This window comes from Heterocephalus glaber, unplaced genomic scaffold (genome assembly GCF_053883595.1).
Source record: "Heterocephalus glaber isolate CG9 unplaced genomic scaffold, H.glaber_assembly_v1.0 deba00001532, whole genome shotgun sequence".
Lineage (NCBI taxonomy): Eukaryota > Metazoa > Chordata > Mammalia > Rodentia > Bathyergidae > Heterocephalus > Heterocephalus glaber.
The window spans coordinates 23,387,319-23,411,487 of record NW_028258330.1 but is presented as its reverse complement, the minus strand read 5'-3'; the positions used below and the strand labels follow the sequence as shown (position 1 = coordinate 23,411,487).

The following is a 24,169-nucleotide window of genomic DNA, read 5'->3' as shown; positions in this document are numbered from 1 at the left end:
GTGCAGGCTTGCCTTACAGCGATGGAGGGGAGTTCCTGTGCTCTGGAGGCGAAAGGACCATTGTGGCTTGGCTGCTGGCCTTCCTGAGGCTAGCTGGCTCACTTCTTGGATATGCCAGTATTGTTTTTCAAAAAACCCCTTTGGGCTTGACCTAGACAGTCAGGTTCTGCCATTGAAGCCAGAACTGCCCAGAGCAGGGAGTGGTAGTGGGAGCAGCCTGGGCCCTTGGGGTGGGCCTCTGTGGGAACCCTCCATGGAGCAGGTAGTCCAGCAGTCCAGGCCTGCAACTGCTCTTAAGCCAAGAGGAGGCTTTGGAATGGAATATAGAAATGTGTCAAAAAAAAAAAAAAAAAAAAAAGATTTTTACTTGCACCTAACTCCCCAAGCCATCTTGCCTGACAGCTCAAGGCTTTCTAGTTTAAAAAGCTCAGCTGCTAACCTCAGAAAAGTGCCTGAGACATCTAGCTGACAGTGAAGTGCATTTTTGCGAGCCTCTCACTAAACAGCTCTGCCTTCCCAAGTCTCACCTTGACTATCTGAGAAATGGAGGTGTTCTGCCTCACTGGTTTTCAGATTGTGCCCAGCGGAGGCCATGGGTTCTCTGACATCTAAAGTCAGGGCATAGCAGAGGAGAAGGTAGGTTCAGGGCTTGGCACTTCTCCAAACTTTCAGTAAACATGACCTAACAACTGCTTGCTTTGCAGCTCAGAGACAGGGTTCCTAGAGTTAGGGACCTTTCAGCATGACCTGGGACCAAAATGCTAAAGCCAGGACTTGGCTGAAACAAATAGTAGCCCCTAAGCCAGGCCTGGTGCCCAGTGACTCCAAGCAAGGCCCGTGCTCATTTATTAGATACAATCTTTACAGGGTAGCAGAATTTACTGCACTTGTCTTCTTGGCCCAGTCACCAAGCCAATCTGTCAAGGTTAAAACCCATCCAGGCCCAGGGATTGGCTTTCTCCTGATGCAGTGATGCCCAAGACCAGGGTGGGCAGATGCAGGGGTCCAGTCCAAGCAGCAAGTAGCCATTGCTTAGCCAGCAAAGGTGCTGCCAGCCTGGAGGGAGGGAGAGGAATGCTGTGAGGTGCGCTGGCAGGAATCAGGCAGGGAGAGGGCAGGGTGGCAACTTCCAGACCCTCTGTCCTCCATGCCAGGGTCAACTGGAAGCTTTCTTCTGGGACTGAAGGGAGCGGAACAGTTGCTGCAGCTGGTTTTTCCGATCATTGACACAGCCTGGAAGGGAAATAGGTGTTGGCTAGGATGATGGGGTTGAGGGTGGTTTGCATCCTGGCTCCACTTCTGAAGTGCCCTGTGCTCAGCAGGTCATTTACTTCTCTAAGCATCAGTTTTCTCAGCCAGGATAAGGACCCACCTTGTGCAGTGGACAAGGGATTCATCAGGAAACCTGGCATCAGCTGGGGCTTACCTCAGCCAGAGTTCATCAGGTGCTGGACATAGGAAGTGCAGCCCTCACAGGAATGGTGTGCACAAGATAGCAGGCTTGAAGAGGTTAAGTGATTTGCCCCGGTTTCCAAAAGTAGCAGAACTGGGTCTTGAACCCAGACTATCTGGTGCCAGAGCCACCCCCCCACCCCCCCGCCCCAGCATGTTTTTGCTCAGTGGAAGGGTAGTAAAGCTAGCACAGTGTCTGGTACCCAACAGATGCCCAGTGGATGTTAGCTTTCTTCCTTTTCCCAGCTCATGTGCTGGGCTCAGTTGACTAAGAGGAGCTTTCCTGACAAGTGGCCCCTGGCATGCAAGTGTGTCTCAGGCAGTCATGCCCAGATGAGCTGCTGAGGTGCCACCTGTCCCAGCACGGTCACAGTGCAACCATCTCCTGCTTGCTGTCAGAGCTGATCCTCAAGGCAACTCCACACCATTTAATCTTGAGCTGGGCACATTGACAGCTTCCATATGTGCTGTGGCACAAGTACTTACCTAGAGGTACCTTCCCTCTCTCACAGCACCCAAAAGCCCTGTTCCTGCCTCAGAGGCACTGACTGAGCTGAAGGCCCAGTATATGTATACATACTGGATATACTATATATATCCCCAGGGTTCTTCAAAGTGAGTTCCATGACACCCTAGCTTTTACTGTATTTGGCACGTTCATAATGCCAAATCTTCATGACTAATGCAAACTCCCTCTTGGAGTTCTAGACATATCTCTTAAGTTATCTGCTGACCTTTTCACCCAGATGACCCTGAATATATACCCAGCTTAGTTCTCAATCAATACCCCTCTCCCACCCCAAAGTAATTTCTTCCTGTGTTTACCACCATCCACTGAAACACTTGACTAGAAGCTTGGGAATAATTCTAGAGCCTTCTAAAACAGTGGCTATCTACCTAGACTACTTATTTGAGTAACTGGGAGCTTTAAAAAATACTGATGCCCAAGCCAAGCATGATATTGAATACCTGTAATTTCAATGCTCTGGAAAGCTGAGGCTGGAGGATCCCGAGTGCAATCCCAGCCTGGGCAACTGAGTGACTTGGCAAACCCTCCCTCAAGTAAAAGAAGGGCTGGGGATGTAGCTCAGTACAAGGACAGAGTTCAATCCCCAGTATCGCAAACAAAATGTGCTCAGACCCAACTACATCTCTATCTCTAGTAGGCATCAGGATTTTTTAAAAGCTCCTGAGTGATTCCAGTATGCAGCTGACTTCTCTATCTGTGCTATTCAAATGGGAACCCAAGAACCAGTGGCCTTGGTATTGGGAGGGGACTGTCCACAGAGATGGCTGCGACAGTTCCTCTCATTCCTATGCACACAGCTCTGCAAGGTGACTTGGCCATTCTCACCAAGAGGTAAGTCCTGATTCCTCACCTTGTGACTCCTGGCTGGCCAAGATAATTGCTCTGGGCATTGGATTGTAGCAGAATGACACTGGGACTTCTAAGCCTCAGTCTCAAGAGGCTTTGCCATGTCTTTTGGAACCCTGGGAAGACCATGCCAGGAAGCTAGGCTAGACTTATCAGCTGGTGCCTACATGGAAGAAGAAGACTGGCTGACATCCAGCATTAATCCTACTTGGAGAATGAGACTCCCCAAGGCCATCGGGTGTCAGGGGAGCTGCCAGGGCCCTGCACCCCCATGAGTGACCAGAAGAGATGGGAAGAGTCGTGAGCAAACAAAACAGCTGTTTTACTACAGTACTCTGAAAAAGGAGACTGAAGAAGATATCAGAAAATGGAAGGCTGGGGATAAGCTCAGTGATTCTGCTGCCTCCCTCACAAGTGCAAGGTCCTGAGTTCGATCCCTGGTATCAAAAAAGAGAAAAGAAAATGGAAAGATATCCCTTGTTCTTGGGTAGGAAGAACCAATAGAGTGAAAATGGCCATACTTCCAAAGTTGTTATACAGATTCAATGCAGTCCCAATCAAAGTCCCAACAGAATATCTCACAGAATTAGAAAAAAACAATCCTAAAATTCATTTGGAACCAGAAGAACCTAGAATAGCAAAGACAATTCTGGGCAACAAAGGCAAAGCAGGGGGTATCACAATCCCTGACTTTAAATTATACTACAAAGCTACAGTAATAAAAACAGCATGGTACTGGCAAAAGACCAGACCTAAGGATCAATGGAACAGACTAGAAGATGCAGAAACAACACCAGACATACTCAGCCACCTTATCTTTGACAAAGGAGTCAAACACTTTCACTGGAAGAAAGAGAGCCTCTTTAATAAATGGTGCTGGGAAAACTGGCTTTCCATAGGCCAAAGATTGAAACTAGACCCCTATCTTTCACCACGCACTAACCTAAAATCGATATGGATCAAAGATCTAAATATTAAAACAGAAACACTAAATGTGCTGGAAGAGAGAATAGGTAGAATGCTTGAAGAGATAGGAGTAGGCAAAGACTTCATGAATAAAACCTAGACTGCATGGGAAATACTACAAGGAATCCACAACTAGGACCTCATCTTATTAAAAAGATTTTGCACAGCAAAAGAAACCACCAGTAGAGTGAAAAGACAACCCACAGAGTGGGTTTACCACTCTGAAGAGTTTACCAGCTCTTCCAATAAAGGACTATTATCTAGAATATATACAGAACTCAAAAAAATTGGACCCCCCAAATTTAAAGACCCAATGCAAAAATGGGCATCTGAAATAAAAAGACACTTCTCAGATGAAGAATTAGAAATGGCAAATAAATATATGAAAAAGTGCTCATCACTGGTCCTTTGTGAAATGCAAATTAAAACAACACTGAGATTCCACCTCACTCCAGAAATGGCTGTTATCAAGAAATCAACCAGTAACAAATGCTGGAGGTGCTGTGAGGAAAAAAGAGCCCTTCTCCACTGGTGGTGGGAGTGTAGACTGGTGCAACCACTGTGGAAATCAGTGTGGAGATTTCTCAAAGAACTAAAACTAGAGGTTCCATTTGACCCAGCTCTACCTCTTCTTGGTAGCTTCCCAAAAGAATTAAAAGCATCATACCATAGCAATATATGCACGCCTTTGTTTATAGCAGCACAGTTTATAATAAGTAAATCTTGGAAACAGCCCAAATGCCCATCAACTGACGAGTGGATTAAGAACATGTGGTTTCTTTTTTATACAATGAAGTACTTCTCTGCCATAAAAAAGGATGAGCTCCAGACATTTATAGTTAAATGGATGCACCTTGAGACCATACTCTTAAGTGAGATAAATTGGACACACACGTGTAAATACTGCATTGTTTCTCTGGTGTGAGAAAACCAAAAGTGGAAATAAGGACTGAAATGTATAATGGATGTTGGAAAATGGGAAGGTTTTCAAATGGGAAGGGGAACAAGGGAGGAGGGAGGGAGGAAGGAAGGGCCAAGAAAAAAGTGAAAATAGTAGGAAAAAATGGAAACAAAGCTTTTGTACACAGGGAGGGGAGAGGACTTGAGGGGGGAAAGGGATAAAATAAAATAAAATTTATTTTTAAAAACCAGCTGTTTTAAGCTGCTGGGTTTGAGGAGCAGTGTTCACTATGTTGCACAGCAGTAGTTAACAGGGCTTTGCCTGGAATTTGTCAAATACCAGATCTCAGGCTCCGCCCTAGACTTACTGAATAATAATCTGCATTTTTTTTTTTTTTTGGTACTGGGGATCAAACTCAGTTCCTTCCACTTGTGAGGCAGGAGGTGGCACCACTAGGCTAAATCCCCGGCCCCTAATCTGCATTTTTATAAGGTTTCCAGGTGACTGTATGCACATTAAAGCTGGAGAAGCATCATGTAGTCATCCTCCAACAATCAGATGTGGCAGAGCTGGGCATTTGCTGTGGAAAGCAGATCACAAACCCCCTTTTCCTTTGTCTTCCCCCAGGCACACTACTTGACACCCCAAGCTTTCTGGACACTGGGATGGTGACAGAATGGTAGGAGGTATCCTTCCCTTTTGGAATGAAAAGTCAGAGCCCTGGAGAAAAGGCATTGGTGCTTGGGCTTTCCTGTTTTTTCCTGACTGGGATAAAGACACTGTCTGGAACTGGAGCAGATATCTTGCAACCATGAGGCAAAAAACATGATCACCAAACCAACCTGCTGAGTGTGGCAAGGCAGAAGAGGAAGGAGCTGGGTCCCTGAGGCATCCTGAGACTTGTTAGCGTGTGTGGTCTGCCTAAGACTGCCTGTGAAATCCGCCCCTCTCTGTTTAACTCTTAGGTGGGGTTTTAGTTACATGAAGCTAAATCTAATTCCAAATCACCCCAAACTCTAAAAAAAATAAAATTTCTTTTATCATCAAAGAAGTCACCACAAAATACAACTCAAAAAGCAAATGACAAACCCAGGAAAATATTCACAGTATGTTTAACAGAGGGGTGATACCTTTAACATATTAATATCCAAAGGTTTGATAAATTTAGACAACTCTAAGAAACCCCTAGAAAAATAGACTGGATAACTTACAAAAGGAGAAATGCAAATTAAAAATCTGAAACCTCAGCAGTGATCCCTGGAACACACATGGGACAATAAAGAGTCAGCAATTTTCACTTGTCAATTTGGCACAGATTTTTCTGCTTGTTTTTTTAAATTAAAAACTGGCAAATTGGAGTAGTCTTTCTGGAAAGCAGTTTGGTTTTAATAAGCCCAAATTTGATCCAGTAATTCTGCTTCTAGGAATCTGTTCTAGCAAAATAGCCAGAATTTCAGTTGAGCTTTATGGGAAAGGATGTTCATCATAGTATTGTTTATGAAAGTAAAAAAATGGAACTGTGTCAACTGGCCAATGATAAGAAATTGGCTTGGTAAATGTTGGCATATATGCACACTAGAATGTTTTGCTGCATATGGTAATTTTGTTCTTAATTCTGCTAAGGAACAGGAGAATTTAGCTGGCAACCTTCAGGTTTTAGAGTCCGACAGACCAGAGTTTAAGTCCTCATCACTTGTGACCAAGACCTCAGCAGTCTAGGTAACCTCTGGAGACTATTTCCTCACCTGCACAATGAGCATAAAAGCTATGAAATGAGTTAATGTGTGTAAAATGTTTAGTTCAGACCTGGCTAAACAGTGCTTGCAAATGGGAGGTTCTTAATATTCTTGGATGGAAAAGTAGGACTCAAAACTCTGGCCCAATTCCAATTTTATAAAAGAAAAAGTATGAATATATGCATTTTTTTAAAACTGGAAGGAAACATGCCAGATTGTTAAAGATAGTTATGTCTGGATGTTTTTAAAAATTTTCCTTCTTTCGTTTTCAAATATTCTACAATGAGTGTGAATAATTTTTATAATCAGGGAAATTTTTCACTTTTTAGGAACCAACTTTGAAGTCAAGCTCTGAGGTCCTTCATTTCTGTTAACAATATGTAATGGATGTTTTAGACTGTTTTCCACTTAAGTGTTTTGAAATCCACCTCCTGACAGATTAATGATATCTTTATGTGCCAGGCAGTGTCTTAGGCATATACAGAAACTATTCCATCTCTATTTGACAGGTGAAGCACAGAGGTTAAATCCTTGCCAAAGATCACACAGCTGCTAAATTGCAGATTGAATTCAATCACAGTGTTATGCCAGATGCCTCCTGCACTATCTGGCACCTCCCATGCCATCCCTGGCACCTACCTCCCACCTCCCCTGCATACCGAGGTGTGTGTTGGTCACAAAGTTTCCCATCCCCGGCAGGTCAGGAGCCCCCTCCTCTCTGCTGACAGGACCATCATTCCACATGAGGTCGAAGCCCCCGACTCGCTTTTCCTTTCCTGTGAGCCTGGACCAACAAGAGACACAAGGTTGAAGAAGGGGCAGCTTCTGGGCCGGGTCTCCCTCCTGGAACTGTACCTGCACCTGCCCTGCCAGAGTTCCTTTTGTGCCCACCCACTCTGGCTGTATCCTGGTGACCACACAGGTTTCTGAGTGTTGCTCCTGAGGCCCCCACACTTACAGTAGTAACAGGCCCCTGATTTGTGATTTCTGGCATAGTCTGCTTTCCTCCCAAACTAAAAATACTGAGGAGGTAGCACTAGGTCTGTGGTGCCCTTCACTGTGTCCTCAGTGTGTGGCACGGGCCTGGCCACAGCAGGGCCCTGAATGCTTATTGAATGAATAAGCATCCATTTCACTTTCCCTCAGGCCAAGGGTGCCTCAGTTTTTTCTTTAAGGACCCTTCTTCCTGCCCCCATCCACATGGCTCAGGTGGGGTTGACACTACCCCGTGGGAGGTGGGCACAAAACCTAGGCCTGGCCAGAGTCATAATGACTGGTTCAGGAACTGGCATAGGAATCAATCCCCAGCAGTGAGAATTAGCTCTCCAGCTTTCACTGGAGTAACTGGGAAAAATCTGATATAGAAGAAAGAGGAGAGAGATAGAGACAACAATAGATAGACCCACATACATATACACATGCATGTGTGCACACATTGGGTGGGAGGCATGTGTGTGTGAGAGCAAATGTGTACAAGGTGGGAAAGTAGGGAGGGAGAGAAAACAGACCCACCAATCAACACCCAGGCCTGAAGCCAGCCTGTTTTTTTTCCATTATGTATACATCATTAGAACAATAAATAGCCTTACTGGGTACTTATCATGAGCTAGGCACATTGCAATAAATTACCTTGGTAAGTTAATCTAACAATCCTGAGGGGTAGTCATGATGTTTCCTATTTTACAGATGAGAAAACTGAGGCTCCAAGAGAGGCAGTGATTGGGTCCCAGGTCCCACAGTCAGGAAGTTTTGGGTAATCCTCCTTGACTGAGTCTCTGAAAGCTATAGATGGACACTCTACTCCAGGGAGGTCAAGTCCTTGGACCAAGACCCAATCCTATTAAGGCACTGCAATTTCCCTGTCTGTGAAATGGTCAAGCAGGCTGGATCCACCTCTTGACTCCTCTCTCTCTTGGTGGCAGCCCCACTGCCAAAGATGGAGCATGTGGCTGAGGCTGCCTCACCTGGCTTCCATGTCTACCACGTGCAGCGTGTCCTCCAGCAGGCAAGTCTTGAGCTCATAGTCCTCCTGGCTGCTGGCTGTCAGCGAGGGGGATGCATTGACCTCCAGGAGCCACCTGGGACCAAGGGAGGGTCAGCCGAAGGGTAATTGGTCCCACATGGGTCCCACTCTCAGGCCAACCAATGCCACTCCCTCCATCTGTCCACCCTGGAGAAAGGCAGCTAGAGGAGGGAAGCTGTCTGGGGGCAAGAATGATTATGGGGGTCTCCTGCTGGTATGTTTTTCTTCTTCCTATACATGTGAGTATGAGCGAATTCTGCTCTTTTTAGCCTTCCTAGTTTGTCTACACCTGAGCGTTCACCTGCTCTCTCAGGGCTGGGAGATGGCTGGAGGGGTGGGGATGCTAGAAAGCATCTGAGTCTAAAAGGGTATTTCTGGGACAGTGTCACCCCGTGGAGTGTGAACCCAGAATGGCAGGATCCTCTGATTTTCCCAGAAAAACCAAAAACCCTAAGTTTTATGTAAAAATCTCCCAAATTTCAGAGCTTATCCATAAATTTAAATCAAAAAATATTCTAAAGGCCAAGGTCAGCCCAAGGACCTCCAGCATGCAACTTCTTATTTTGTACAATCCGTCATTTTAGATAGGAAGCTGGGGCACAGAGAGAGAAAGGCTCCCCAGAAGTCAGTGCAGAACCACAGGCCCCCTTTCCACTCTCTGCTGCCTGCGCCCAAGCTTATTCCCCCTCAGTGTCTACCCTAATGCCATGGCCACATCTTGCTGTACAGAGAAGGAAGCTCGTTGGTGCTGTCACTCAGTTTCCCTTGAACCAGGGGCTGACTTAGGTCTTTCTCTTGGCCTCCAATGCCTGGTTTCAAAAGCCTCTCAGCACTGACATGGTGACTTTGACAGGGGAGTCATCTCTACACCCAGCAGTGCTGCTGGGGAGTAGCTCAGCCCAGGTCCTTACAACCTGGCGTGGCCTTGCTCTCGATCTGACATTGACCTTAGGCTCCTTGAACAACCCATGGGCTTCCCTCTCTTGTCGTGTCATATAAGCAGTCACTGCAGTCCCTGCCAGCTCCTTCTGCTTCCATGGACGCTGCGGCTGTGCACCACATTCCGGGCATGAACTGACACTGGGACCATATTCCCTTACATAGCACTTCTCATCCTCTGCATCCAAAACTTCCATCCTCTGCCTGGTACGAGGGGAGCATTCCTGACTCAGCCAACGATCAGGAAAGACCTCTGAGAGCCAGGCTTGGTGCCTATTGCTCCACAGATGATTGTTCTTTTATTCCGCATCACTATAAGGTACAAGCACAATGACCAACCCCATTCTACAAACTGGCAAACTGAGGCACAGCAAAAAATAAGTGTTTGAAGGTCCCACAGTTAGGAAGTGGCAGAGCTGGGATTCAGGTCTGGGTGGTCTGGGAGCACTGTGTAAACCCTGACACGCACACCCTCCTTCCGGGCTGCTCTCCCACTCACGGCTTGAGGTCTTGGTCGATGAGGATGTCGTAGCCATACAGCTCGAAGCAGTGCTTGTCACTAATGATCACCTTCTGCACACTTTGCAGGCTCTTGATGAAGATGTTGTCCATGTCACTGAAAAGTGCTTCCACCACCTGGGGCCCATGCTTGGATGCTAGGTACTGCCGAAAGTGCTGGAGCATCCACTTGCAGCCCTGGGCCAGCAGCCAGGTAGTGAGGGACCTCAGGTAATAGAACCCCATCTGCCAGGACCTTCAAGCCTTCAAGCTCATTAACATAGTCCTTAGGTCTGAGTCCCACAATCAGGGTGATCTGGGGGTAGCCTCCTTCTGAAGCAAAGATTGTCTGTAACTAACAGGACTGGACCCCAACTGTCCCTGTCCATGTGGCTCGTACAAGCCCCTTCCCTAGGCCTGCCTCCCTGAGGAAGGACTACAGTGACCACATACCTCCCAAGGCCAAGAGTGGCCAACAGGCTGCTGTTTGCACACACAAGGCCCCATAAGGGATTGAGCCAAGAGAGGGAAAGCTGGGGGTTGATGAAATGAGAGCTGGGGGTTGCTGCCCTTTGCCCCTGATCTGGCCCCTACCTCTGAAAAGTCTGAGAATTCTGTATTTGAATCTGGCCTTGAAGGTTATTATGCAGATTAGATAGATCATAGATAGGATAGATAGATGACAGACAGAGAGACAGATGGTAGATGAATAGACAAGATAAATAGCGTGTCTGTGTGATACACCAATGGAAGGACTGAGCAATAGGAGAAACTGTCCAGGTAGAAGAATAGCACACATTTTGCTTAGGGGTGCATTAGTTTGACCTGTAACTTTCAAATATTTAGACACATGATCTGTGGACCTTCCTGTACTTTTGCCTTGGACCACACAAATGCAAAGGGTGGCCCTGCCCTCACCAGTGAACTGTGTTCTGTCTGAGCTCCTAGCCACTGCATCCCCAAGGCTGTACTTGTGGAGTGCAGAAGCCCAGCCTCCTCACCTTCTTTGGGTGGTAGTCGGGAGACATCTTCTGCACTGCGACGTTGGTGAGGTGAACATCTGAAGAGGTTGGTGGTCAAGGCCAGTATGGACAAGAAGAGTGAGCCCTGCTCCATATTGCCCCCAGGGATGGCACTGAGACCCTTGCTTGGGATTGACTGGAAAGCTACAAAACAGCTCAAAGTTCCCATATGTAGGCCTTGGAGTCAGTCAGGTCTGGGCTTGAGTTCTACCTGCATTTTAGTGGGTATGGGCCCCTGAGCAAGTTGCTTAACTTCTCTGAGCCTGTTCCTCTCCCTCATAAATGGGGAAACATAACAGTGCATTGGCTTCACAGGATTATTTGAAGAATGAAAGTGAAACAGCGCCTGGCACAGCTGATATATTATGGTTTTTCAGCTCAAGCGGAGAGAAAACTTTCTAACCAAATATGGAACAGCTGCCTCAGGACACTGAGCGCCCCATCTCCACAGGGGCTTGGACTGAGTAAGCACTTTTCAGAAATATTGGAGAAGGGGTCCAGCATGGGCAGATGATCTGGGTGGCCTTAGAAGACCCTAAGAGTCTGCCTTTTGGTATCATCACTGGTGTCACCCCTCAGCAACACCGGCAACACTTTGCAGCTCCCAGAGCACATTCACACGCATCACCTCGTTTGTCCCCCAAATAATTCCCATCTCATCCACGAGAAGCTGAAGGCTAAGACAAGGTAGTGACAGCCACAGAGAACACCCCTCCCTCAACATCCCCTGCAGGACCAAGCAGGATAGATCCCAAACCTCCTGAAATGGCCATGAGACCTAATTTCCTCCAGAACTTACTGGGGGATGTTTCTCAGCTGAAGAGGTGGAGGGCTTAGGTCACTGGCTCAAGTCCAATTCTTGGATAGAGGGTATTTCTCCTTGTTTGTGGCATATGGGACAGAGCAGGGTGGTGTCAGCCTCTCAGAGAAGGTAGGTGTCCTCTTTAGCATTTGTTTTTTTCCTAGAATGTCATCTTTAGAGATTTTTCAAAGACTTTCCTTCACATTTGTCTGAGGGTTTTTATGCCTCAATTTTAAAAGAATAAGCACATGACCAAACACTAAATAGGAAAGGAGCCCTTACATTTATGACCAGTTGATTTTCTAAAAGTCAATTCAGGGGCAGGAAAACGAGTCTTCCACAATGGCGTAGGGATGCCTGGGTATGGAGTTGCAGAAGAATAAAATGGGATCCCTTTCTCACACAGAGACAGAGCTTAACTACAGGACCACAGGCCTACATCAAGAGGAAAAACTAAAAATTCTTAGAAGGATATATAGGGTCCCGCTGCTCCCAGCCCAGAGGAGGGGTTCCTGAGCCACTGTCATGCTACTCCTGGCCCAGAGGAAGGGGCTTCTGGGCCACCATCCATCCACCACTCCCAGACCAGAGGAAAGGACTTTTGGGCCGCCATCCATCCCGCCGCTCCCAGCCCAAAGGAAAGGGCTTTTGGGCCACCATCTGTCCTGCTGCTCCCAGCCCAGAGGAAGGGGCTTCTGAGCCACTGTCCCACTGATCCTGGCTTGGAGGAGGTGAGCCGTGTGGGCGCTAACAACACCGAGCACCGCCCCCCCCCGCCCCGGTCGAAATGAGAAGACGTGTAAATAAGTCTCAAAACCAGACTTCCAGATCACCTACAGCAACCCCAAAGGGAAATGAGATGGAACACTCTGATACTCAACCACCTGGACCCACTGAACTGGCAACAAAAGAGGATCTGGAAAAAATGAAATCAGAAATAATTTCTCAGATAACAGGAGAAATTATGCTCCTAGTGCAAGACATGATTAATAAATCTAGAGAGGAGCTGAGGAACACGATGGAATCCCAACATAGGAAACAAATGGAATCCATACAACAGATGCAAATAGATTTCCAGGAGATGAAAAACTCCATTGAAAGTCTACACAGCAGAATGAGCCAATGTGAGGACAGAATTTCAGATATAGAAGATAAGATTGCAATTAGTGACCAGGAAAAGAAAAATTGCTTCAAAATTGTAAGGGAACATGAGAAATCAATCCAGCAGCTGCTAGACGATGCAAAGAAGAATAACATAAGACTGACTGGAGTCAATGAAGAAACAGGAGAGAGTGCAGATGACATAAAAAAAACTCTTCACAGAAATAATGGCAGAAAACTTCCCAAGGAGGGGAAAAGAACTTGACATACAGATAAGTGAGGCATACAGGACTCCAAATAGCCTTGATCAAAAAAAAATCTACACCTAGGCATATAATTGTTAAAATTCTAGAAACTCAACAGAAGAACAAAGTTCTACAAGCAGTTAGAGAAAAGAAACAAATCACATACAAAGGAAAGCCCATCAGAATCACAGCAGACTTCTCAACACAAACCATCAAGGCAAGAAGAGCTTGGAGTGACATATTCTAAGCCCTAAAATAAAACAGCCTCCAACCCAGATTGATATACCCTGGAAAACTATCTTTCAAAATTGATGGAGAAATGAGATACTTTCATGACAAAGAGCACCTTAGGAACTTCATGAATACTAAACCAGCACTCCAAAAAATTTTACACAATATCCTAGGAACAGACACTGAGGATCACAACCCCAGGAAACAAAGCAGAATGAACCCATCTGGTGTGACAAGAAATTAAATGAAAAGGGGGAGAACCCAACAAAAAGAAAAAGTCATGACAATGATAAGTCAATACGTTTCTGTTATAACAATCAATGTTAATGGTCTCAATTCACCAATCAAAAGAAATAGACTGGCAGAATGGGTCAAGAAGCAAAATCCAACAATATTCTGCATACAAGAAACACACTTAATTCAAAAGGAAACTCATAGACTGAAAGTTACAGGGTGGAAAACAATACTCCATGTGACAGGAACCTGAAAAAAAGCAGGAGTAGCTATCCTCTTTGCAGATCAAGTAGATTTCAAACCAACACTGATTAAGAGAGATGAAGAAGGACACTACATCCTTGTAAAGGGAACAATGCAACAGGAAGAGATGACAATCATAAATCTCTATGCAACAAACACTAGTGTGCCCAAGTATATAAAACAAATACTAACGGACATGAAAAGTCATATATGCACTAAAACAATTGTAGTGAGGGACCTCAATACCCCACCATCACAGAGAGATAGATCAACTAGACAAAAAATAACTAATGAAATACTAGAACTCAAACTCTTGAACAAATGAACTTAACAGATGTTTACAGAGTCATCCACCCCACAAAATCAGAATACACATTCTTCTCAGCTGCACATGGGTCATTCTCTAAAATAGACCACATACTTGCGCATAGAACATGTTTAAGTAAGTGCAAAGGAACTGAAGTTATCTATCCCCTGTATATTATCAGACCATAGTGCGATGAAATTGGAGATCCATAGCAAAAGAAACTCAAAAAATTTCATAAACACATGAAAATTGAACAACACACTTCTGAATAACCAATGGGTCACAGAGGAAATTAAAGAAGAAATTAGACAGTTCCTTCAATTAAATGACAATGACAATACAACATATTTGAATCTATGGGACACAATGCAAGCAGTCTTACGAGGGAAATTCATAGCAGTGAATAAGCATGTTAGGAAAACAGAACAAGCCCAATTAAACAACCTGATGCTGAACTTCAAATTTCTAGAAAAAGAAGAGCAGGACAAACCCAAAGCTCATACAAGGGAGGAAATTATAAAGATCAGAGGAGAAATCAATGCAATGGAGACTAAGAGAACAATACAAAAAAATCAATGAAGCCAAGAGTTGGTTCTTTGAAAGAATCAACAAAATTGACAAACCCTTAGCCAACCTTGTCAGAAAAAGGAAAGAAAAGGCTTAAATCCATGCAATTAGGAATGAAAAGGGTGAAATGACAACAGACCCAGCAGAAATCCAGAGGATCATCAATACCTACTTCCAGAACCTATATGCCAATAAGATGGAAAACATAGAAGAAATGGACAGATTCCTAGATACATATGAATTACCAAAGTTGAACGAAGAAGATCTAAAAATTCTAAACAACCCAATATCAATCAATGAAATAAAAAATGTAATTAAAAACTTATCAACTAAGAAAAGCCCGAGCCCTGATGGCTTCACTGCTGAATTCTACAAGACATTTAGAGAGGAACTGCTGCCACTACTGTTTAAACTCTTCAATGAAATTGAAAGGGAAGCAATACTCCCAAATTCATTCCTGGAAGCAAGCATCACCTTGATCCCCCCCCCGCAAAAAGCAGAGAAAGACCCAACCAAAAAGGAGAACTATAGGTCAATCTCACTAATGAACATAGATGCAAAAATCCTTAATAAGATACTGGCAAATAGAATGCAGAAGATCATCAAGAAGATCATACACCCTGATCAAGTGGGATTCATCCCAGGGATGCAGGGATGGTTCAACATACACAAATCAATCAATGTAATACACTATATCAATAGAGCAAAGGACAAAAACCATATGATTATCTCCATAGATGCAGAAAAAGCATTTGACAAAATCCAACATGCATTTATGATAAAAACCCTATGAAAAAATGGAATAGATGGTCTCTACCTCAAACTGATAAAAGCCATCTATGAAAAACCAACAACCATCCCAGGGTCCTAGGGCAGAGAAGCTCACCCGGCCCCTGCACCCAGAAGGAAGCTCCCCACCTGCATCCCAGGCTCCTAGGGCAGAGAAGCTCAGCCAGTCCCAGCACCCAGAAGGAAGCTCCCCCACTGCCATCCCAGGCTCCTAGGGCAGAGAAGGTGAGCCAGCCCCAGCACCCAGAAGGAAGCTCCCTCACCATCATCCCAAGCTCCTAGGGCAGAGAAGCTGAGCTGGTCCTAGAACCTGGAAGGAAGCTCCCCCGCTGCCATCCCAAGCTCCTAGGGCAGAGAAGGTGAGCCATGTGGGCGTCAGAAGCACCCCCTCCCATGGAAATGAGAAGACATGTAAACAAGTCTCAAAAACAGACTTCTGGATCACCTACAGCAACCCCAAAGGGAAACGAGATGGAACAATCTGATACTCAACCACCTGGACTCTCTGAACTGGCAACAAAAGAGGATCTGGGAAAAATGAAATCAGAAATAATTACTCAGATAACAGCAAAGATTTTGCTCATGGTGCAAGACATGATTAACAAATCTAGAGAGGACACAGATAAAAAAATAGAGGATCTGAGGAACATGATGGAATCCCAACATAGGAAACAAATGGAATCCATAAAACAGATTTCCAAGAGATTAAAAACTCCATCAAAAGTCTGCGCAGCAGAATGAACCAATGTGAGGAAAGAATTTCACATATAGAAGATAAGATTGCAATTAGTGACCAGGAAAAGAAAAATTGCTTCAAAATTGTAAGGGAACATGAGAAATCAATCCAGCAGCTGCTAGACGATGCAAAGAAGAATAACATAAGACTGATTGGAGTCAATGAAGAAACAGGAGAGAGTTCAGATGACATAAAAAAACTATTCACAGAAGTGATGGCGGAAAACTTCCCAAGGAGGGGAAAAGAACTTGACATACAGATAAGTGAGGCATATAGAACTCCAGCTAGCCTTAATCAAAAAAAATCTACACATAGGCATATAATAGTTCGGATTCCAGAAATCCAACAGAAGAACAAAATTCTACAAGCAGTGAGAGAAAAGAAACAAATCACATACAAAGGAAAGTCCATCAGAATCACCGCAGACTTCTCAATGCAAACCCTCAAGGCAAGAAGAGCTTGGAGTGAGGTGTTTCAAGCCCTAAAGGAAAACAGCCTCCAATCCAGATTGATGTACCCTGCAAAACTATCTTTCAAAATTGATGGAGAAATAAGATACTTTCATGATAAAGAGCACCTCAGGAACTTCATGAATACCAAACCGGCACTGCAAAAAATTTTAGACAATACCCTAGGAAAAAACAATGAGGATCACAACCCCAGGAAACCCAGCAGAATGAATCTATGGGGCGTGACAAATTAAACGCAAAGGGGGAGAATCCAACAAAAAGAAAAAGTTATGACAAGGCTTTTGAAACTTTTAACTTCATCTCCCTAATGAGTGTATGATTCAATCTTATTATCGTACTGATAGTATTTTTCTGATTCTAGAGTTGCACACCACTCTTTGTGCTATACTGGCTATTTATCATCTTCTTATGTCTACATTTTAATTGGGTTGTCTATTAATGAGCTCTAAGAATTCTTTATATATTCTGGTCATAGGTTATATGTATTGTAAATATGGTCTGTTTAAGGACTACTTTTCATTTTAATGATGTCATTTAAAGTTCTAAATTTTGATGGAATTCCATTTATCAACTTTTTTCTTTTATACATCATGTTTTTTGTATCCTAGGTAGTTCTTGCCTACCCTGAATTCATAAATATTTTCCTTTATAATTTCTTCTTAAAGTTTTATACTTTTAGGCTTTCTTATTTAGGTTCATAGATCCCTTCAAGTTATTTTCATGTATGGAAAAAAAGGGTTGAGGTTAAATTTTATATATGGATACCAGGTGTTCTAGTGCCGTTTGCTGAAACACTATCTCTTCCTCAGCTCTTGAATTGAGTTTATATTCTATAAAATGCTAATGTTAAATAATCTTTCAAAACTCAGTGGAGCATATATGTATGGTTCTATTTCTAGACTCTCTGTTTTATTCCATTGATCTATACGTCTTTCCTTACACCAACACTGCCTTGATTACTGTAGCTTTAGAGGAAGTCTTAAAATTAGGAAATAAATGTCTTCCAACACTGTTCTTTTGTCTTTTTTTTCTATTTACTTTTCTAGGTCCTTTGTACTCCTACATAACTTGTAAATTTCAATATCCAATTCTTCATTTATAGCAAGTATACACAGACCTGAATTTCTATATATACCTTGTGTTTTCTAATCCTGCTAAATTCAACTACAAGTTCTAGGGGATCCTAGAGATTTCTTAGTATTTTCTCTGTAGATGATCATTTCATCTACATATAAAGATTTTGCTTCTGCCATGCCAATCCTATCCTAGTTGTGTCATTTTATTGCCAGACTATTTTGGTGGGGACTAGGTTTCAAAGTTTAATGGACAGATAAAGAGCAAGCATATCTGCCCTTGTTCCCCACCTTAAGGAGAAAGCATTGTATCTTCTCCATTTACATAAGGCATTCTTGCTGGAAGTATGGAGTATATGTCCTTAATCTGTTGAGAAGTTTCTGTTCTACTTCTAGGCTCCTGATAGCTTTTACCATGAACAGCTGTAGAATTTAGTCCAATACTTTTTCTCCAACTAGTGACAGATCATATGGTTTTTTCCTTTCCTCTGTTAAAATGATGACTTTTGGGGGTGGCTCTTCCAGTGCTGAACTAACACTGCCATCCCTATAACAAAACCACTTTCTACATCCTGCCAGATCTGACTTCAAATAGTTTGTTTTGTTAAACAAATTTCTATCTATGTTCATATTTTTTCTTCTATTATCTTTATCCAGTTTTAGGAATTGCACAATGTTGAGTTCCTAAAATGAGGGGAGAAGTGTTCCTTCTTTTTTGTCGTTTAATTGTTTGATATAATTTATCAGTTAAAATGAATATGAGCCTGCTGTTGTCATATAGGTAGGTTTTCAAGCTAGGAATATACCTTCTTTAATAGGTGCTATTCAAATTTTATATTTTCTCCAGAGTTAGTTTCATTAATTTGTCTTCCAAGATACTCCTTAGAAGTTGCCAAATTTATTTCAAAAAAGATTTTTATAATATGCTTTCTATATCCTTTTAAATTCTGTAATATCCGTGGTAATGTCTCCTAGATCTTAATATTGTAATTTAAAAAATGTATAACTGATATTGTGTAACAGGAAGAAAAGGTCAAAAAGACCAGGGGAATTGGGAGGGGTAGGGGAAGGGAAAAAAGGGAAAGGAAAAAACATGAAAAGAGGAAAAAAAAATGGATACAAGGTTTTTGCAAATAGGGAAGGGTGGAGGGGGTGAAGGGAGGGCAAGGGAAGGGGAAAAAAATAAGAACCAAGATACTCATGTAATGGTACAAGATCCCAATGAAGAATGTAACTGTATTTTATACCGAAAATGTACCAATAAACTTAATGGGGGGGGGAATAAAAAGAAAAACCAACAACCAGTATCATACTAAATGGTCAAAAACTGAAATCCTTCACACTAAAATCAGGAACAAGACAAGGATGTCCACTATCACCACTCTTGTTCAATATAGTTTTGGAAACACTAGCCATGGCAATTAGACAAGAGAAAGAAATAAAAGGAATAAAGATAGGAAATGAAGAAGTCAAATTGTTGTTATTTGCAGATGACATACTCTATATAGAAGACCCCAAGAACTCCACCAAAAGTCTTCTAGACTTAATAACCAAATTCAGTCAAGTAGCTGGTTACAAGGTCAACACACAAAAATCAATAGCTTTCCTCTACACGAATAACAGATTCACTGAGAGAGAAATAGGGCAAATAATTCCTTTCACAATAGCATCCAAAAAACTGAAATACCTAGGAATCAACGAAAGAAATCAAAGACCTCTTCTCTGAAAACTATAGCACTCTGAAAAGAGAGATTAAAGGTGATATCAGAAAATGGACAGACATCCCCCGCTCCTGGGTAGGAAGGATTAATATAGTGAAAATGGCCATACTTCCAAAACTGCTATATAGATTCAATGCAATTCCAATTGAGATCCCAGAAGCATACTTCAGAGTTGTTGAGAAAACAATCCAAAAATTCATTTCGAACAAGAAGAGACCCAGAATACAAAAGCAATTCTAGGTAATAGAGACATGGCAGGGGGTATCACAATCCCCAACCTGCAACTCTACTACAAAGCTACTGTGATTAAAAACAGCATGGTACTGGCAAAGAAACAGACCTGAGGACCAGAGGAACAGATTAGAAGATGCAGAAACAACACCAGACACACTCAGCCATCTCATCTTTGATAAAGGAGCCAAACACCCTCAGTGGAGGAAACATAGCCTCTTTAATAAATGGTGCTGGAAAAACTGGGCTTCAACTTGCCAAAGATTAAAATTTGACCTATATCTCTCACCATGCACTAAACTAAAATAAAAATGAATTAAAGATTTAAATATTAAAATAGAAATGCTGAACCGGCTAGAACAGAGGTTAGGTAGAGCTCTTGAAGACATTGGTGTAGGAAAAGATTTTATGAACAAAACCTCAGTTGCCCGTGAACTAGCACAAGCAACCAACAAGTGGGATCTCTTCTTATTAAAAAGCTTCTGCACAGCAAGAGAAACCACCAGCAGTGTGAAGAGACAACCCACAATGTGGGAAAAAATCTTCACCTGCTTTTCCTCAGACAAAGGTCTACTATCTAGAATCTATAAAGAACTTAAAAAGATCAGACCTCCCAAATTTAAAGACCCAATCCGAAAATGGGCATATGAAATGAACAGACATTTCTCAGACAAAGAAGTAGAAATAGCAAATAAATACATGAAAAAATGTTCAACATCACTGGTCATTCAAGAGATGCAAATGAAAACAACGCTGAGATTCCACCTCACTCCAGAAAGAATGGCTGCTATCATGAAATCAACAAATAACAAATGCTGGCAGGACTGTGAGGAAAGAGGAACCCTGCTCCACTGCTGGTGGGAGTGTAGACTGGTGCAACCACTGTGGAAATCAGGATGGAGATACCTCAAAGAACTAGGACTGGAAGTCCCATTTGATCCTACTATTCCCCTGCTGGGTATCTTCCCTAAAGAATGAAAAGAATCATACCACAGTGATATATGTGCACTCATGTTCATAGCAGCACAATTTGTAATAGCTAAAACTTGGAAACAGCCCAAATGCCCATCAACTGGAGACTGGATAAAGAAAATGTGGGGTTTTTAAAAAATAAAATGGAGTACTACTCAGCCATAAAAAATGAGAAATTAGAGACATTTATAGCTACATGGATGCACATTGAGGCGATACTCTTAAATGAAATAAATAGGACACACATGTATAAATACTGAATAGTTTCTCTGGTGTGAGAAACTGAAAATGTATATAAGGACTGAAACATATAATAGATAATGTGAAATAGGAAGAAAAGGGGAAAAGGGGAAGGGGAAGTGGGAGGGGTAGGGGAAAGGAAAGAAGGGAATGGAATTAATATGAGAAAATGAAAAAATGGAAACAAAATCTTTGTAAATAGGGAGGGATGGAGGGGTTGAAGGGAGGGCTGGGCAAGGGTGAAAAATAAGAACCAAGAGAGATTATGTAAAGGTGCAAATTTCCAATGATGAATGTCATTATATTTTATACCTAAAATGTACCAATGATTAGAATGAATAATCGATAATGCAAAATAGGAAGAAAAGGTCCAAAGGGGTAGGGGTAGTGGGAGGGACAAGGGGAAGGAAAGAAGGGAAAGGAAAAATGATGAGAAATGGAAAAAATGGAAATAAAGTCTTTGTAAATAGGGAAAGGTAGAGGGGGTGAAGGGAGGGCTAGGAATGGGGAAAAAATAAGAACCAAGATGCATTATGTAAAGGTACAAGTTCCCAATGAGAAATGTAAATGTGTTGTATACCTAAAATGTAACAATAAAAGAATTTAAGTAATTTTTATAAAAGGATATATAGGAATAATGTGACCTTGTGTTAGGCAGAGTTTCTTTCATCAAAAGCATAAGTGAACAAAAGAGAAAAAAAGATAAATTGGACTTTACCAAAATTTAAAAATTTTGTGTTTTAAAAGACATTATCAAGAAAGTGAAAAGATAACTCACAGAATGGGAGAAAGTATCTGCAAATCACCGTTCTGAAACAGGACTAGTATTCAAAATATATAAGGAATTCTTGGGGCAGGGATTTAGCTCAGTGGTTCCACTGCCTGCCTCGCAAGCACAAGGAACTGAGATCCCTGGCACCAAAAAAAAAAAAAAAAAAAGTAAGATGCCGAAAATGAAAAAAATATATAAGGAATTCTTATAACTCAACAATAAAAAGACAATTCTATTAAAAATGGACAAAGGATTTGAATAGGGCAAGAAGCATATAAAAGGGACTTGGCATTATGAGTTATGAGGGCTATGCCAAACAAAACTACCTCACTTTCACTAGAATTGCTGAAATAAAAAGGATAGATAATAGGTGTTGATGGGCCCGGGATTTAGCTCAGTGGTTTCGCCGCCTGCTGCACAAGCACAAGGACCTGAGTTTGATCCCTGGTACCAAAAAAAAAAAAAAAAAAAAGAAAGAAATAGGTGTTGATGAGGATGTAGAGAAATTAGAACCCTCACAAACTGCTAGTGGAAGTGTAAAATTGTGCAGCACTTTGGAAAACAGTTTAGCACTTTCTCAAAATGCAAGCACAGCATTACCTGTGACTAGCAATTCCAATCCTATGTGTGTGCCTGAGATAATTGAAAACTTATGTCCACACTTAAAAATGTGTACACAAAATGTTCAAAGCAGCATTTCATAACAGAAAAAAAGTAATAACAACTCTGGTGTCCATCAATAGATAAATAAATCACATACCCCTTCATTGGATGTGACACTTTCACACAATGAAATACTATTTGGCAGTGACAAGATAGCAAGTTCTCATCCGCATGCTGCAGCATGGAGGAAGCTTATATCCTGCTACGTGAAAGAAGTCAGGCACAAAAGACCACAAACTGTGTGGTTCCATTTCTATGAATATCCACACACATAGAGACAGAAAGTGGTTGCTAAGGGCTGGGAGGGGATCTGGGGGCTCTGGTGAGTGACACCAAATGGGTGTGGGATTTCTTTTGGGGATGATGGAAATGTTCTAACACTGCTGATAGCTGTGTGATCTGATACAAACTATTTCTCTGAGCAATTTACCTGGGTGAATTTCTGTTATGTGAACTGTATCTCAAAGCTCCACACAAATCTCAATATGGAGCAAGAAAGAAGCTTCTGTACTTTCTTGAGCTTCCAGATTTGTGTTTAATGTGCTGTACTATCTTTATGATGATGATATTGTATAATGATATCATATATAAAGCTCAATTATATCCCAGTAAAGCTGTCATTTAAAAAAATAGGAAGAGGGCCAGGGATTTAGCTCAGTGGTTCCGTCACTTGCCTTGCAACCACAAGGACCTGAGTTTGATTCCTGGTACCAAAAAAAAAAAAAAAAAAAAGGAAGAGAGGATGCTAGGGTGAGTGAGTCATTGCTTTTACAGCGGAAATCGTTTCCTCATGGTCAGAGCAGCACAGTCCCAGCAATGCCCCATCCGCCCTACCATGCGTCCTAGGGGCTGAGAGGACATGGGTAGCCAGGCAGCTGGCCGAACAACCTCGTCTCTTCACACACCGATGGACCCAGAATTGAGTCCTCATGGGCCAATCAGTCAAGTAACAAAAAGTAAACAAACAATCCAAATCAATCCAGAGAGAAATGAAGCTGATCAGAGATGAAATCTTAGGGGGAGAGGAATTCTCAGAGCTTAAACATGACATTAGACACGACAGAGGAACTCTATAGACAACTATGGAGTCAACTAGTAAAACATAGAAATAACCACATCTGGACAAAAATTAAAGGTAAACATGACTAGAGAAAAGATGGTCACTAATGTGATAGTGTAACAGTTTGGTCACATGAAAATCTCACAAAAATTTCTAGCAAAAAAGAATGTTACCTCTAATAAATAAGACTGTGGAACTATAAAAGAGAAGATACAACTGGGAGAAGACGGCCTGGGAAAAGGATCAAAGTTGCTAGGAGTAGCAGAGACATGATTTGAAAGGCACATAGTAGGGAGAGGGTGAAAACTCAGGAGACACAAATCCTAAGGGAAAACCCTGCCTTCTCATCATGTGAGTGATGTCTTTTTCATTTGGAAAACTTCAGAACTCACAATAACTGGAACACTATGCTTGATCTAGATGTGTCCATTATCTTAGAAATGGGTTTTTAAGATGACCATCCCTTGCACTGGGTACATGTCACTGAAGTGAAATGAGTGTATTAATGAGGGAGGGGTAAAAATATAAAGAACTCTTCTGGAGTGAATCTGGCCAGATGCTTTTCACTCAGTTTCACTCCTCCATGACACCATCCAAAGGAAAAAAAAATCTTAAATACAGTGAAGGGTATACCAGTTGTCCATTTGAAGCCTTGTGTGTCACAACAACAGAACACTTCCCAGTGCCTGCCACACAGGGGATTAGCAAGTCATAAATCCATTCCATGGAATATTTCATAGCTAAAAAAAAATGTCTACAAGGAAAATATGAAGCTAATGTTTAGTGGAAGAAAAGTTCTA

At 42.4% G+C, this 24,169-nt stretch overlaps 1 protein-coding gene across 19 annotated transcripts in view; it reads right to left on the bottom strand.

Moving 5' to 3' along the window:
• Positions 1-779: 779 nt before the first annotated feature.
• The window catches only part of Ttll9 (tubulin tyrosine ligase like 9), a 67,884-nt gene continuing 44,494 nt past the window's right edge, over positions 780-24,169 (bottom strand). For 11 of the 19 annotated variants that reach the window (XM_021254903.2, XM_021254908.2, XM_021254906.2 and 8 more), the window contains 5 exons: positions 10,892-10,950; positions 9,892-10,088; positions 8,395-8,508; positions 7,070-7,214; positions 780-1,233 (listed from right to left, as the gene is read on the bottom strand). In XM_021254903.2, coding sequence (XP_021110562.1) covers positions 1,033-1,233; positions 7,070-7,214; positions 8,395-8,508; positions 9,892-10,088; positions 10,892-10,950 — 716 coding nt within the window. In that variant the 3' untranslated portion in view covers positions 780-1,032. The remainder of the gene's footprint in view (positions 1,234-7,069; positions 7,215-8,394; positions 8,509-9,891; positions 10,089-10,891; positions 10,951-24,169) is intronic. The other 8 variants (XM_087188818.1, XM_013070662.3, XM_013070664.3 and 5 more) reach the window with 5 other exon arrangements.